Here is a 13,062-nt window from a genome sequence, read left to right as displayed (position 1 = left end):
TCTTCCTATATTTTTCTAGTTAGGTTTCTAGAAGAATGCAAGTATTTTCATTTATTTACCTGTATATAGAGTGTAAATCCTGGAATGTGCATACTAGTTACACAGATTCCCTATGTTAGCAAGGGATACTTAAGGTACGAGGTATAAAGATTGAACTGTTTAACAGTAAAGTAAAAGGGTAATATAAAAATATCAATCTGAACTGAAGTTTATTTGGCAATGCCTACCCTGTGTTATTATAGTATTAGGTACGTAAAAGAGGTAAAAGATTAAAATTAAAGCTAAATATTTTTAAAATTTTAAAATCAGAAACTTTGTGTCAATATATTCTTAGGTTTAATGCAAACAAAGCATTTGATTAATGTTAGTACATTAACACTTCATTATTAATAATTTTAATTAATAAATTTTTAAAAAGTAATAGTAACACATTTTTTGTTCTGCTGTGATACAGTCCTCTAACACAGTCATACAAATAATATACTTACATATAGGATCTGCTGCCAAAGCTGGATCTGATGGTTCACTGGGAGGGCCAATTCCAGCAAGATTTTCAGCCATAACTCTAAACTGGTATTCAACACCTTCAGCCAAACGAAGCACATTGTGCTCTAGACCTTTTACTGATGGTTTTGTTACTGGAGCCCTGTTGACACGTGCCCAGTAGACACCTCCCACCTCTCTCTTTTCCAACCAATAGCCAGTTATTGGGCTGCCACCATTGTCCAAAGGAGGCTCCCAAGTCACCAGCATAGATGATCTGGTGCGATCCAAAATTTTTGGCTTTCCAGGAGGTCCAGGAAGACCATAGGGATCCTTAATGACAACTTTTTCTGAGAGGCATTCATCACTTATTCCATATTTGTTTACGGCCCGGACCCTAAATTGGTATTTTTCATTTGTTGCAAGATTCCATACCTGAAAAAGAGGATTTAAATCAATACCTGGCTACTTTCAGAATCAACTTATTTGGAGTTAAGCATAAGTTTTGAATTTAAATTTTATCTTGCAATCTGACTGATATACCTATGTTTATATACTACACAGTTCTATGTGATGTCCTAAGCATACTCTTATTTCATGTGCATAGGACTGAACATAAATAAAGACGTCATTACATTTGTTCTTGCAGTTGGTAAAGAAGTGGATAATTCTGCAAAAATAGGAAGGAAGATGTTTTCTCTCTAGTTCAGCTAAGGTTAAGTAGTAAAATGAACAATTTCTTTTGTCACATGCGGGATAACACAGATACATAGATGGGAAACATTCATCCAGTAATTCTGGAGTCTAAATGGAGCATGAGCACAGATACCTATGCAGTTTCCATTAAATATGTAATAATTGTATTTTTTATGCATACTAAAATATGTAATAAAGATATTTTATAAATTACCCCAAATCTTCTCTCAACAGCGCCTTTGGAGACTTCTTCCCACTCAGATTTCTTCTTACTAGCATCACGTTTTTCAATAATGTAATGGGTAATTTCACTACCACCATTGTCAAGAGGTGCATCCCATGTTAAATAGCATGATTCTGCTTTAATATCAGAAACAGCAAGATTTCTTGGTGGAGAAGGACGATCTATATGAAAGCAATAGAGCATGGAACTACATTAAAAAGAAGGCAAAGGCATTTTATTAGCTGTCATTTTATTAAAATGTTGCATCCTTACCATACACTTCGACATGCACATTGCGGAAGGCAGTGCCAAGACGATTGGTAGCTCTCACAGTGTAAGTGCCTTTATCATCCCTCACTGCTGCAGGAAGGATGAGTTCAGTTTTTGCCTCAGTTCTAGATACTTCTTCCTTGGTTATCTTAAGTGCATTGGATGTTTGGTCGATTAAAACTTCATTTTTGTCCCATTCAATCTTCGGCATTGGCAGGCCAGTTACATCAGCAGGAATGTTAACTGGTTCTCCTGCCTTGACTTTGATAGTATCTCCTCTCACGGCCAAACGCAATGTAACAGTTGGAGGCACTGAAAAGAAGGAAAGTGACAGAGTGAACATGGAGATGAAACAGAGAGAGTGCTTGAAGTGTTCTAAAGATATTTATATGGATTTCTTTAAAGTTGATATACCTTCATCATCTTGTATAACTACATTGAGGGGAAGTGATGGCTCGCTTTCTCCAATCTCATTGACAGCTTTCACACGGAATTCATACATATGAAGTTCATCAAGTTTTTCAACGAGAAGAGACGTTTTTGGACAGAGCCTTGCATTAACTCTTTCATAATCTTTTGAATCATGTCTCCTCTTCTCAACAATATATCCTAAGATGGGACTACCACCATCACTGCGTGGAGGCTTCCAGTCAAGTGTAATGGATGACTTCGTCCTCTCTGTGTACATGAACCTCTCAGGTGCTGTTGGAGGGCCTATTAACACAGAAAAATTACAATAAGAAAAAATTAACACATCAGAGAATTTTAAATCATAAGAATGCAGTAGCTCTGGCCTTTTAAAATCATAGTTTTTACACACAAAGGATCTGAGTATGATTATGGCTTGTATGAAGTTTCTCATGTATGTGGAGAGAAAGGTAATAAGTAGTGTCTCCGTAGGCACCAGTATTTTGCTATGTAAAGAACCACACTAGCTTCAGAGAACTGATTCAGAAACCCAACTGAAGTAATGAAGCTAAAGTAGATGCTTATCCATGTAGTTGAAAAACAAACACATTTTCTGTATAGAAAGAAAAACAAAAGTATTGTCTAATTAATCTGACAATATTTTTTTTCTTTTTAAAAACTCTGTAAAATGAGTCATCTTACCTAATGGATCAACTGCGAGAATGGGTCCTATTTCCACAGCTGGACCAGTACCAAATTTGTTCTTGGCACTAACACGGAATTTATACTCCTGCCCTTCAATTAGACCTGTAATATCACATTTAGATCTATCTGTGTCTACAGCTAGTCTCCATGTATGCATTTTGGCATCCTTCCTTTCAACAATGAAGCCTATGATATCACTGCCACCATCATCTTCAGGATCAGACCAGTTAAGCAAACACATCTTTCTGTTTGTGACCACTGGCTTTAGGTCAAGGACTGGTCCAGGAACATCTGAAAAACAAAATCAAACAAGTAAGGTAAAGCCTATACCGACCAAAAGAAAAGGTTATTTAATTTGAGAAAATATTTTTCTTACCAAATACTTCTACTCTGGTTCCTGCTGATTTTGAACCACTGCTATTTGTAGCAGTAATTACGTATCTTCCATGGTCTTTTCTCAATGCATTCTTAATGGTTAACTCAGATTTTGTGCCAACATTTTCAATAACAACTCGATCTTTGTCTAATTCCCCCTCGTCTATAGCCCATGAAATGGTGGGAGCAGGACGCCCTGTCACAGTAGCAGGAATTTTAATAGTCTGTCCAGCCATGACCTGAATGCCTGCTTTCACAGAAACATCCAGCTCAACAGTGGGAGGCTCTGTGGAAGAAAGAGAAACAGTTCATTAGTTGAAGGGAGGGATTCAAATCCACCTTTTAAGCAGCTGGACATATCTTAAAAATAATATAATCACAATACCTTTAGGTTCTGCAACTGTTGCAGGCTCAGTTTCCCCAGGTGGTCCTTCACCAGCTGCATTGAGTGCAGTAACACGGAGTTTATAGTCTGCACCTTCCCTCACTTCTCCAACAGTAAACTGCAGCACCTTAATGGGTTTTGCTGTGCAGCGTGACCACTCATTTACACCCATCAGTTGTTTGTACACGTGGTAACCAGTGATATCTCCACCACCATTATACACAGGAGGTTGCCATTCTAGCTCAATGGAAGTTGCACTTGTGTCAGCAATCCTTGGAATCGGGGGACCAGGTGGCACTATAAATGAATAAATAAACAAATAAGTGTAAATCAAAGTTAAAGGCTATGAATCCTCTCTTGTCAACTGTCTGCTATTAGCTTCTGCTAAGCCACTTACTTATTGGGTCTTGTGCAGTTTTTGGATCTGATGGTGGACTAAATTTACCAGGGCCGGCTGCATTTTCAGCACACACTCTAAAGATGTAAGTTAAACCTTCCAACAGTCCTTCAACTTTTACTTCCAGAGCATTCACAAGGTTCCTGTTGACCCGAGCCCAATGAGTACTATTGATTTCACGTTTTTCAATCCAGTATCCTATGATAGGGCTGCCATTATCTTTTGGTTCATTCCACTTAACCAGCATACTGTTGCTGGTTACATCTTCCACATCAGGCTTGTTAGGTGCATCTGGTGGAGCTGAAAAACAAAAAGGTGGTTTTTGCCATTGTTGCTGTCTCTTCAGAGCTTACTACTGTCTCTTAGCTTACTCTTCAAAGCTAAGAGAGAACTAAGATATAAGAAATGACTAATTTTAATTAATAGCTTTTCTTCTCTCTTAGAATGTCTGATTCCTAATGGTGATCAGTAAGCAAATCTGCAATGGTTCCCTCTTTTGGTAAGAATACTAGTTTAAGAAGCACAGAGAATGTCACTATTCAGATGTTAAGTGTTTTAAGGGTAAAGTTTTATGACAGTGATCATTATTCTTATGTGTTTACTATTGAAATTAGAGTATTTTTGATAGTTCTCTGTATGTCAATGGTTTAAAATGTGCAATAATTATCACATAGCTCAAATTTCTTCTGGAAAACATATGCACAGATAAAGCTGAGTATTCTAACAGTCTGTTAGAGTTTCACACTTTTTTTTCTGTAAATGTTGTTTTTCAAAATTAAAACTTACAGAAAGGATCTTTAGCTGTCATTGGTTTTGAAACACATGGTGGTCCTGCTCCAACTCTATTTTCAGCAAATACACGGAATAGATACTCTTTTCCTTCAATCAGTTTTGTTACATGGAATTTGCAATGCCTGAGTGTTGAACTGACAGTGACCCAGCCCATTTCAGCTTTTGTATTGTCTTTCTTTTCCAGTACATAGTTTAGGATTTCACTTCCACCATCATCAAGGGGAGGCTCCCATTTGCAAAGGACAGAATTTTTCCTCAAATCTTCAAATACAAAGTTGACTGGTGGCCCAGGTGTATCTGTTAGTAAACAAAGAAAAATTATGAGTACTCAACTTGTGCACTTTTTACCTAATACTCAGAACAACTAGGTGTTTTGAGGACATTCTTTACATACCCAACACATTGACTTCACATGAGGCTTTTGCAACTCCATGATCATTTTCTACTTTAATTGTAAATGTGCCATGGTCAGCTCTAATGGAGTCACGAACTGATAGTATGGACTCTCCTTCCTTGTGGTTGTCAACACTCATACGTTCTGGCAGTGAAAGCTGGAAAGGTTTCTCTTCTTCAGCTTCACCCTTCTTCTTCTTAGGTGCTGTTACTCTCTTTTTGATATCCTCTGGTCTGACAACTTCATCATTCCTCAGCCAAGTAATAGATGGATAGGGTGACCCTGAAATATGTGCCTCAAGTATGATCTCATCACCTCTCTTCACCTCAAGGCCAGACTGTAGGTTTGCAGCAAGGAAGACTTTTGGAGCCTCTGTAATAACAAAGAATGAGAAATGGAGTGTAGAATCTTTCAATATGTCTGAGAATATATGGCAATTAATACAAATGATCTAATGAACAATTCATACCAATAGGATCCACAGCTTTCACAAAAGGAGTAATCCGAGAAGGCTCACTGATGCCAGCAGCATTCTCAGCACGAGCACGGAACTGATACTCCTTTCCTTCCTCAAGGCCTTTCACCGTGTAAGTTAGTAAGGGTACCAGATAGTCATTGCATCTCTCCCACCTCTCTTTGCCCTTTGCAAGCTTCTCTATTATATAGCCCATAATCTTGCTTCCCCCATCAAACAGGGGTGGCTTCCATGTAAGAGTAACTGATTTTGATGTTGGATTATGGACTTCAAGGTCAACAGGCGGATCTGGGGGCTCTGTGAAAGAGTAGATCAAAAGAGGGATCATATGAGAAAAGAGAGTATGAATATTTTATTTAAAATTAAATTTTTTAGATTATGTAATAGAAAGACAAACTTACGTTTTGGGTCTTCTGCAATGATTGGGTTTCTTAGTTCAATATAATCACCCCCTCCAATCTTATTGACAGCTTTAACACGGAAGTAATATTCACAGTTTGGGATAAGATCTTTGACTTGCCATGAAAGCTTATTTTCACCAGACATGACTGGGATGTATGTTTTACGACCAGCTTCCCTGCGTTCCAGAACGTAATGCAAAATAGGAGTACCACCATCAAAGTCTGGAGGCTCCCAGGATACTTTGCAAGAATTCTTAGTTACTTCGCTTGCCTTAATGTCTTTACACTGTCCAGGTGGACCTGTTTTAAATAAGAATGAAACAATTAGTTAATTTAATAGATGTGAAAGTATATTCTTATAAATATGAAATTATATTTAATTTCTTTGCTTTGCAGAAAGCAAAGACCACAAATGTGGACTACACAGCATCTATATGAATTTTTGTTCCCAAAGATGAAAAATAGTCAGAATTCTTAAATCATTTTTATATGTGCTAACTTTTCAAAATAATTGGGCTTTGAGCAGTCACTGAATAGTTAGAACAATTTGAGGTAAAGTGTTTTTTCATGGTACTTCATAACATTAATCTACATGTGTCTGAGTTGAAGTGATTTGCCCGCCTGGCAGAAATATCTTCTAGCCCTGTCTTCTGTCAGCTGCAGAGCCCAAGGGAAGATAAGCATATTTCTCAGAATGGAAGAACATAGTTACCTATGACTTTGACATTGACTGAGCCAGTTGTTGATGCCAGCTTGTTCTCCAGTGTGATAGTATAAACACCAGCATCAGCATGAACGCTGTCTATCACTTCAAGCAATGCAGAGGTGTAGTCACTCTTCATTGTTGTTCTGTCACCAGCTTTCAACTCCTTGCCATCTTTGTGCCATGTTATAGTTGGCGATGGAACAGCTCTGAAGGGTACTGGGATACTTAGCTTCTGTCCCTTAACAACAACAATGTCACGAGTTTGCAGATCAATGGTCGGATTACCTGTAAAGGTAAGTATAATGTTATCAGAAGGTTGCCAAACATCATTCTTTTTTTCAGTTATGCAGATCTGAAAAAAGAAAAAAGAAAAAGGAATCCATTCTTACAGTCTGGGTCCTTGGCAACAACTTTTTCTGAGACGTCTGATGGCTCACTAGCTCCGACAGCATTGACAGCTCTGACTCTCAGTACATATTCTTTGTCTGGAACAACTCCCTCCTCTACTTTACATTTTAGATCTTTAATTGGACGAGAATTGATCCGCATCCATTTTTCTGTTCCTGCTTCACACATCTCAACATTGTATCCAATAATAGGACTTCCACCATTTTTCTCAGGAGGTTTCCATGCAATGCAAATGTGCTTTCGGCCTGCATCTGTGACATGTAAATCCTGAGGAGGTGAAGGAGGGCCTGCAGAAAAGGAAAAGTATTGTGTGATTTTCCTCCCAGAACAGTACACTGCTTCTAAAATTCATACACTGTATTATTCTGCTTACTTGTTGGATCTTCAATATGAACAAGGTCCGTTGGTTCACTGGGATGACCACATCCAGCTTCATTTTCTGCACGGACCTGGAACTGTACATCTGTACCTTCAATAACATCTGTCACTCTGAAATTGCAATCTGGACCAGCTGTCTTCCCAGCTTTTACCCAGCGAGTAGCTAGCTTTTCTTTCTTTTCAATAACGTATCTGAAGAGATTGGGGAAAATACTATGAGGCACTTGAAATAGGAACACTTCAGACTTCTTCAAGAAAATAGATTAAAAGAGATTAGAATAGTTTAGACAGTGAAAAAGTAAAGAGAATAATTGATAATAGATTCAATGAACTTCACACTTTAGCCACTTAGTCCTAGTAGGTCTCAGCTCATAATAGGGGTGACATCACTGACAGACCCAGGTCTGAGTGTCAATTCTTGAACTTTGTTCTGTTTTTAAAAACTGAACTGAGCTGTCTTCCCAGGTTTTAGAGAGCTGGGAGGCAAAAGAACCTACAAGCTATACTTGTATCTTTGCTAGTTTGGATGTCAGTGGTCAGTCCATTGACAATATTTGAAGATACTATTACTTGGCTGTCAAAATTCTGCATAGGACAGGCTATGGTAAAGTAATTCAAATTGAGTGACTTCTGTTTCTGCAGGCAGATCTCTGTAGTTGTTTGTTGGTTTAAGATGTGCTTTCCGTGATTGGGAAGGAGTAAAACAGTCTGTTTGAAAAGTGTTATAAAGAAGAAAATGAACTGCAAAGACTCATTTTAGATGAGTGTATACAGTTTGCATGACAAGCAAAGGCAGAAGGAAAGTACAAGCATACTACGTGCTAGATTATTTTAAGTGGCTATTATGCTGCAGGAACTGGAGACTATGGACACTTTTTTTTTTTTAAATTTCACAGCTCCTTATTATTATACGCTGTTTTGAGGATGTTGACACGCATTCACTGTTCAGGCATATTAGGTATTTTATTTGCATAATTTCTACATTTTAAAATCAAGTCCTTCTCTTAAATCCATCCACATATTTTTAATAGAAAATGTTTCAATTTAAAATTTAAACATTTTGAGAGAAACATGCTCACTTGTTAAAAGCTGTTTATCTACAGGAGCCTACACAAACTTAAAATGACCTTACCTTTGAATTGGTCTGCCACCATCATTCTTAGGTGGTTCCCATTTCAAATCAACATGGCCTTTTTTCACTTCAACTATTGTAAGGGCATATGGAGGCCCAGGGGTTGCTAAGGTAAAAACAAAAAAAAAAGGCACATATTAGAAGACCATGAATTCATGACATGTGAGCTACCGACCACTCAGTCAGCAAATCGAAACTTACTGAAAGTATCTTTAGCAAGCACTGAGTCTTCAATTTCACAGTAGTCACTCTGTCCAATGGCATTTTCAGCAGCCACACGGAACACATAGAGTGAGCCTTCAGTCAGTGGGCTGACTGTGTACTTGGTATCTTTCACTGTCGTATCAACTGTCTGCCAGCCTTTCCGCCTTACATCTCTTTTCTCAACAATGTAGTTGGTAATCGGGGAACCCCCATCTTTTTCTGGTACTGTCCATTTAAGATCTGCTGTATTTTTAGTAATATTAATAACTTCAAGCCATCGGGGTGGTGAAGGAGGATCTGCAAAATGGGAAAAGTAAAATTAAACCAGGATGTTGCAATTCCCATGAAAGATCATGGAAGACAGGGAATACACCAAAACTATTAAAACTTTGTATTCCCTGAACTGAGGCAGGACAGATTTTAGTACTTCATAAGCCTTCTAAGAGTTCATTTAGTACCTACAAAGACAGGCAGACGTGGGGCTTTTTAAAAGTCAGAGACTGTATTTGCAGTAGCAGCACATTCTGAAACAGTACTCACAGAGTCTCTCCTTGCACAGCACAGGATCACTGGGCTCACTGGGCTCACTCTCGCCAGCCTTGTTCACAGCTCTCACACGGAAGGAATATTCTTGTTTCTCCATAAGATCTTTGAGGAAGTGTTCAGTTGTTGGAACTCCTTCAGCCACTCTCACCCATTCGTCTGTTCCAGTCTTTAACAGCTCAATGACGTAAGATTCAATTTTTGCCCCTCCATCGTGTTCTGGCTTTGTCCAGTTCAGGGTAAGGAAGGTCTTGCCAATATCTTTCACAGTTGGCTTTCCAGGAGGCCATGGTGGATCTAGACAAGAGTCCAATATTAATTATGTAACTGAAAACAATTTTTTGTTATTGTTGTTGCTAAATTAAACCATTAAAAAATGTGTTTATCGTACCTATTGGATCTTTCACTAAGATTGGCTCTGTTTCCCTGCTTGGTTTTCCAGGTCCTGCAAGATTCTCTGCCAAGACACGGAACTTATACTTCTTCTTATTTGTAAGACCTTTAACTCTGGAAATAAAAATTGAGTTTGATTAAACCAAACCAAGGCATTAATTAATTTCTAAAACATTATTCTCTCCACTTTTCATACCACAGATAACTTAGAAAATCTAAAAATACCCAAATTACTGGTAATATGTCAAGACATTGTTAACATTAAAATGGGGCACCATGACAGAAATTAGTGTTTTGAGAACCATCTTGGATTTTTGCATGTTCCATGGCTTTTAGTGAATAAGAGTATCAGGAGAAAAAAAAACCTAAGGATTTTGGTAATTTAATACTTGGGGTGACCATGTCTCTACCATTTTAGAATATGGAATTATTAAGCACAGGAATTATTGAGCATAACATTTAAAAGAAAAACAAGATGAATAGTTCTTCTGTAAAGATAATCCTCATTAAAACTAATTAAAAAAATAAGCAACCAGGGGTAGTTGGATCACAACTTATGGAAACTAGGAAAAAATAAAAACAAAGTGAAACTTATTTTAAAAGCTACTGTTACACTTTTATGTCTCTGTGATCAATTTCACCCTAAAGTGACTACAGTCTTACTTGAATGTTGTATCTTTCACTGGCATTTTGTTGCATTTTATCCATTTATCTTGCTCAGGATCATATCTTTCAACCCAGTAGCCAGTTATGGGGCTGCCACCATCTTCATCTGGTTCATTCCATGTTAAAGTGACTGAATCTTTAGTGACCTCTATGGGCTTGAGACCTGTTGGAGGGCCTGGCGGATCTGTATAAATTAATTTAAAAAAAACAAAACCATTAGTCAGTTTTGGGGGTCTTTTTCCTTCCTGTTAAAATACTGTAATAATTTATCATTAGTTTAATTAACTAACCAAATGAATATTTGGCAATGATGGGGCTACACTGTGCTGGCTCCCCAACACCATACATGTTTTCAGCACTGACTCGGAACACATATTCTTTATGAGGAGTTAAATTTGTAGCTCTAAATTTTGTGTCTTTTATAGTTGATGACAACTTGTCCCATATTTCACTGTCTGTAGCTCTTTTCTCAAGGACATAGTTGGTAATTTTAGAACCCCCATCATCTCGTGGAGGATTCCAGGTTAGAAGGCAGGATTCGTTTGTGATTTCTGTTACATCAAATGCAGCTGGTGGACCAGGTTTATCTGTAGAGAACAAGACATGAATGTTAGTTTTCTGCTTGCATACTTGGTACATTACTAATGATTTATATAAAAAACATAAAGAACATGCATACCAAGAACATTAACTTCAACAACAGCAGTAGCACGTCCACTGGAATTTACAGCTTCTATGATATAGGTTCCACTGTCACTCCTCTTGCTGTCTGTAATAGTGACTGTAGAATGATTAGGCTGGCTTTCAATGGTAATTCTGTTGTCAGGTCTCAAAATTTTGTCAGCCTTGGTCCAAGTAACCTGGGGCTCAGGCTTTCCAGTTACTTTAGCTGGCAGCTCAATTTTAGTTCCGGCTTTCACAGTAAGTCCAGCAAGAAGCTTCACATCTAAGAAGATTTCTGGAGCCTCTGATTTAGGAGAGAATGAAAATTTTGTTAGTGAAACAGTATTTCAGAGACTGGTAAAAATAAAGCAGCTATGGCAATTTAGCAAGTGAAGTATTTACCTTTTGCATCAATGGCCTGAATATCATCAGTTGGCTTACTTGGCCTACTCGCTCCCATTCTGTTCAAAGCCTTAACCCGATAAGCATACCACTCTCCTTCCTTGAGCTTTGTTACTTCCATTCTGTCAAAACAAAGAAAAAAAAATTCAAATATTTAGAGTGGTGAGGATGGCACAATTAGTTAAGAGGATTTATCTACTGTGTTGATTTACTTACTTTGTTTCAATAACAGGCTCCCCACATATCTCCCACTTGTCTGTGCCACGTTGGGATTTTTCTACCAGATAACCCTTAATGCGTGCACCACCATCATATTTGGGAGGCTCCCATGTTAGGAAAATTCCTTTTGATGTTGGATTTCTCCATTTAACATTTTCTGGTGGGTCAGGCACCGCTATTAAAAATTAAAAACATATGGGGTCTTAGAAACTAGTCTAACGAAGATATATTATTTTTATATTTTACTTTGAAAAAAATCAGCAAAATTTCAAATGTGCTTACTTGCTGGTATTGACATATTTACAGGTTCATCAATATATGCAGGTTCTCCAGGGCCACATTTATTGCATGCAAAAACTCTAAATAAATATTCTTTCCCTTGGATGAGGTCAGGTACAGTGAACTCTTGGTCAACAATATGATCTGCAACCTAAAGAGAAGAAAGGTTCCAATGTGATTTTAAAATTTATTTCCAAAGAGTGATTACAAAAATAAGACAAAAAACTCAGTAGCACATGTGAAAATAATATAGAAATTTAAATGAGAAATAATCAACTTACCTTGCTCCACGTTTTCCGGGATACTTCACGTTTTTCAATTATATAGCCAGTAACTGGACTTCCACCATCATCCTCTGGAGGTTCCCATGCAAGCTGAACTGTACTCTTGAGTACTTCTAAAACATTGAGCTCTCTTGGTGCACTTGGACAAGCTAGAAGTCACAGAAATGATATTATTTTGTAATTAGTGTTTACAGATGATCTCTATGTAATGTATCTACCAGAAAAGAGGTTTTTTTGAGGAGGGATTTTTAGTTTTTAGTTATATTTTAATGTACTTGGTTGGATGTTGTGAGATTATACATTATTAACCTAATTAGATTTTAACAAGACAAATGTGGAATTTTACTGCTAAAATATATACATGTCCACTTACCAATGACATTAACATTAATTTCTCCTGTAACAGATGACACAGGGTTTTCTAATGTCAAGTAATAAATTCCCTTGTCTGGGCGTTCACTTGGAGTAATTACAAGTTCTGCAAAAGAGGCAGTGGTCTTCATTTTCACACGATCACCCTCTTCTAAGACTTGGTCACCAAAATACCATGTGGCAGTTGGCACGGGGTACCCAGTGATGGGAACATGGATCTTGATTGGCTCTGGTACAATAACTTCCAGCCCGTCCTTAAATGCACTTAGGTCCATTGTAGGTTCAACTGGAAAAAATGGAAGGAGGATTCAATAAATTATTTTGAGATGTTATGAGCACAGCCAATGATAATTGTGTTGAGAGGCTGATTCTGACTGTATGTCAGCCTCCAGGTCTAGCTTGCTGTATC

The 13,062-nt window shown here is 37.7% G+C and overlaps 1 protein-coding gene across 1 annotated transcript in view; it reads right to left on the bottom strand.

Moving 5' to 3' along the window:
* Positions 1–13,062, bottom strand: part of TTN (titin) — a 108,693-nt gene that overhangs the window by 68,639 nt on the left and 26,992 nt on the right. The window contains exons 44-70 of the mRNA XM_064435568.1: positions 12,655–12,939; positions 12,279–12,430; positions 12,001–12,148; positions 11,716–11,893; positions 11,500–11,621; positions 11,114–11,401; positions 10,725–11,021; positions 10,432–10,618; positions 9,767–9,882; positions 9,373–9,672; positions 8,830–9,129; positions 8,629–8,734; positions 7,492–7,688; positions 7,100–7,405; positions 6,717–6,995; positions 6,005–6,304; positions 5,598–5,900; positions 5,129–5,500; positions 4,729–5,031; positions 3,943–4,242; positions 3,546–3,842; positions 3,162–3,446; positions 2,783–3,076; positions 2,087–2,386; positions 1,676–1,984; positions 1,394–1,584; positions 489–918 (exon numbers count right to left, since the gene is read on the bottom strand). Of these exons, the coding sequence (XP_064291638.1) occupies positions 489–918; positions 1,394–1,584; positions 1,676–1,984; positions 2,087–2,386; positions 2,783–3,076; positions 3,162–3,446; positions 3,546–3,842; positions 3,943–4,242; positions 4,729–5,031; positions 5,129–5,500; positions 5,598–5,900; positions 6,005–6,304; positions 6,717–6,995; positions 7,100–7,405; positions 7,492–7,688; positions 8,629–8,734; positions 8,830–9,129; positions 9,373–9,672; positions 9,767–9,882; positions 10,432–10,618; positions 10,725–11,021; positions 11,114–11,401; positions 11,500–11,621; positions 11,716–11,893; positions 12,001–12,148; positions 12,279–12,430; positions 12,655–12,939 (6,945 nt within the window). The remainder of the gene's footprint in view (positions 1–488; positions 919–1,393; positions 1,585–1,675; positions 1,985–2,086; positions 2,387–2,782; positions 3,077–3,161; positions 3,447–3,545; positions 3,843–3,942; positions 4,243–4,728; positions 5,032–5,128; positions 5,501–5,597; positions 5,901–6,004; positions 6,305–6,716; positions 6,996–7,099; positions 7,406–7,491; positions 7,689–8,628; positions 8,735–8,829; positions 9,130–9,372; positions 9,673–9,766; positions 9,883–10,431; positions 10,619–10,724; positions 11,022–11,113; positions 11,402–11,499; positions 11,622–11,715; positions 11,894–12,000; positions 12,149–12,278; positions 12,431–12,654; positions 12,940–13,062) is intronic.

Source organism: Passer domesticus, chromosome 10 (assembly GCF_036417665.1).
Source record: "Passer domesticus isolate bPasDom1 chromosome 10, bPasDom1.hap1, whole genome shotgun sequence".
Lineage (NCBI taxonomy): Eukaryota > Metazoa > Chordata > Aves > Passeriformes > Passeridae > Passer > Passer domesticus.
Note: the sequence above shows the minus strand (reverse complement) of the source record. Positions and strands in the feature narration are given on the sequence as shown.